Source organism: Arachis stenosperma, chromosome 3 (genome assembly GCF_014773155.1).
Source record: "Arachis stenosperma cultivar V10309 chromosome 3, arast.V10309.gnm1.PFL2, whole genome shotgun sequence".
NCBI lineage: Eukaryota > Viridiplantae > Streptophyta > Magnoliopsida > Fabales > Fabaceae > Arachis > Arachis stenosperma.
Window position 1 is genome coordinate 89,503,458 of NC_080379.1, and position 1,767 is coordinate 89,505,224.

At 40.0% G+C, this 1,767-nt stretch overlaps 1 protein-coding gene across 1 annotated transcript; it reads right to left on the reverse strand.

Annotated features, from left to right (window-relative positions):
• Positions 1-406: 406 nt before the first annotated feature.
• Positions 407-979, reverse strand: LOC130966370 (uncharacterized). Its single transcript, XM_057891162.1, has one exon. It carries the CDS (start codon positions 977-979, stop codon positions 407-409), a length of 573 nt encoding a protein of 190 aa, XP_057747145.1.
• Positions 980-1,767: the final 788 nt, after the last annotated feature.

The window sequence follows — 1,767 nt, forward strand, 5'->3', positions numbered from 1 at the left end:
TTAGTGTTTGGTCATATGCTTTATTCAAATGAATTATGCATATGTTCTAAAAAATATGGCTCCCTTTCTTTTTGAAAAGCTAAAATTTAGTGTACCTTAAGGGACACCAAACTTAGAATTCTGACTTATGCTCTAAAATGTGCATTTATCAAATATGAATGTTCAGAATCATACTCAGGAAATCATAGCTTATTATAGAGAAGGCAGAAATTTTAAATCATGGGTTGCCTCCCATGAAGCGCTCTTTTAATGTCATTAGCTTGACATTGAACTCCCTTTAAGGTGGTTGATATTGGTGATGTCTCAATTTGTCACCCCTTACTGTCAGCTTTCTCTGAGTGTCTTGATGTTCAATTTCCACATGCTCAAGAGAAAGTATTTGATTAACAGTGTAGTAATCCTTTGTTCACAATTGTTGATACACAAGTTGTACCTTGTCACCTTTGGCAAATCCTTCTGTTGGGATTTTTCTGTTCTTCCAACCCCTTTTTGTTTTGCTCCTGTGTTTCATCTTTCCTTTTGTTGACCTTTCTTTTCTGGCCATGGGCTTCTTTTGAGGATGTCTCTTCTCAGTAGCTAGTATTTCAATATCTTCTTGGGCTTCTTCATTGATTTGCATAATCCTTGGCTTTAGGGTGTTGCTGTGATTTTCCTTGTCAATTTCTTCCTTCAGCTGTGATCCTCCCTTATCAATGTCCACATAGTCTTTCTTCTTTTCACTAAACTGTTCCTCTGGTAGGACCTTCAGAATGACATTCTGATCATGCATTCTGAGAATTAACTCCCCTTTTTCTATGTCTATGATGGCTCTTGCAGTTGCCAAAAATGGCCTTCCTAGTATAACAGAGTCTCCATCATCCTCATCTGATTCTAGAATCACAAAGTCAGCAGGATATATGAGGTTGTCCACCTTAACCAAGAGGTTTTCAACTATACCCCTAGAGTGCACTATTGACTTATCTACCAGTTCCAGGGACATTTTCACTGGTTTGACTTCCTCTATGTGCAACTTTTTCACCAGGGAGGATGGTATTAAATTAATACTTGCTCCCAGATCGCACATTGCTTTAGTAATGGTTAATTCTCCAATGGTGCATGGCAACAGGAAGCTCCCTGGGTCCTCAAGTTTGGGGGGAAGCCCCTTTTGAATCAAGGCCCTGCATTCCTCAGTGATCGCTATGGTTTCTTGCTCATCCCATCTTCTTTTCTTGTTGATGAGCTCCTTTAGAAACTTAGCATACAGGGGCATTTGCTCCAAAGCTTCTGCTAAGGGTATGTTGATCTCCAATTTCTTGAAAGTCTCAAGAAATTTGTGGAAGTGCAGGTCCTTTGTTTCCTTGTGGAATCTTTGTGGATAAGGTAGTGGTGGTGTTGAGCTCTTCACCACTTGATGCTGTTCCGGAATTGGTTCCTCCATGATTTTCTTTCCTTTCTTCAGATTCTGTGGCTTGTTGTCTTCTTCTGTGAGCTTTTCTAGAGCACTTTTGCTTATTGTGTCTTTGTTGATGGCTTCATCATTCTTTGTTGGCTCAGTGTCATTCTCCATAAGCTTTTTGGTTGCTCCTTGGTTACCATCTGTTAACACCCTTCCACTTCTCAGTTGCACCACCTTGCATTCCTCCTTTGGGTTGGGAATGGTATCACTAGGTAGTGAACTTGATGGTTTCTCAACAGAGATCTTCTTAGAAATTTGGCCAATTTGCCTCTCTAAGTTCTTCATGGTAGCTTCTTGATTCTTGGTGGTCAGTTCTTGGTTTTTCATCAGTT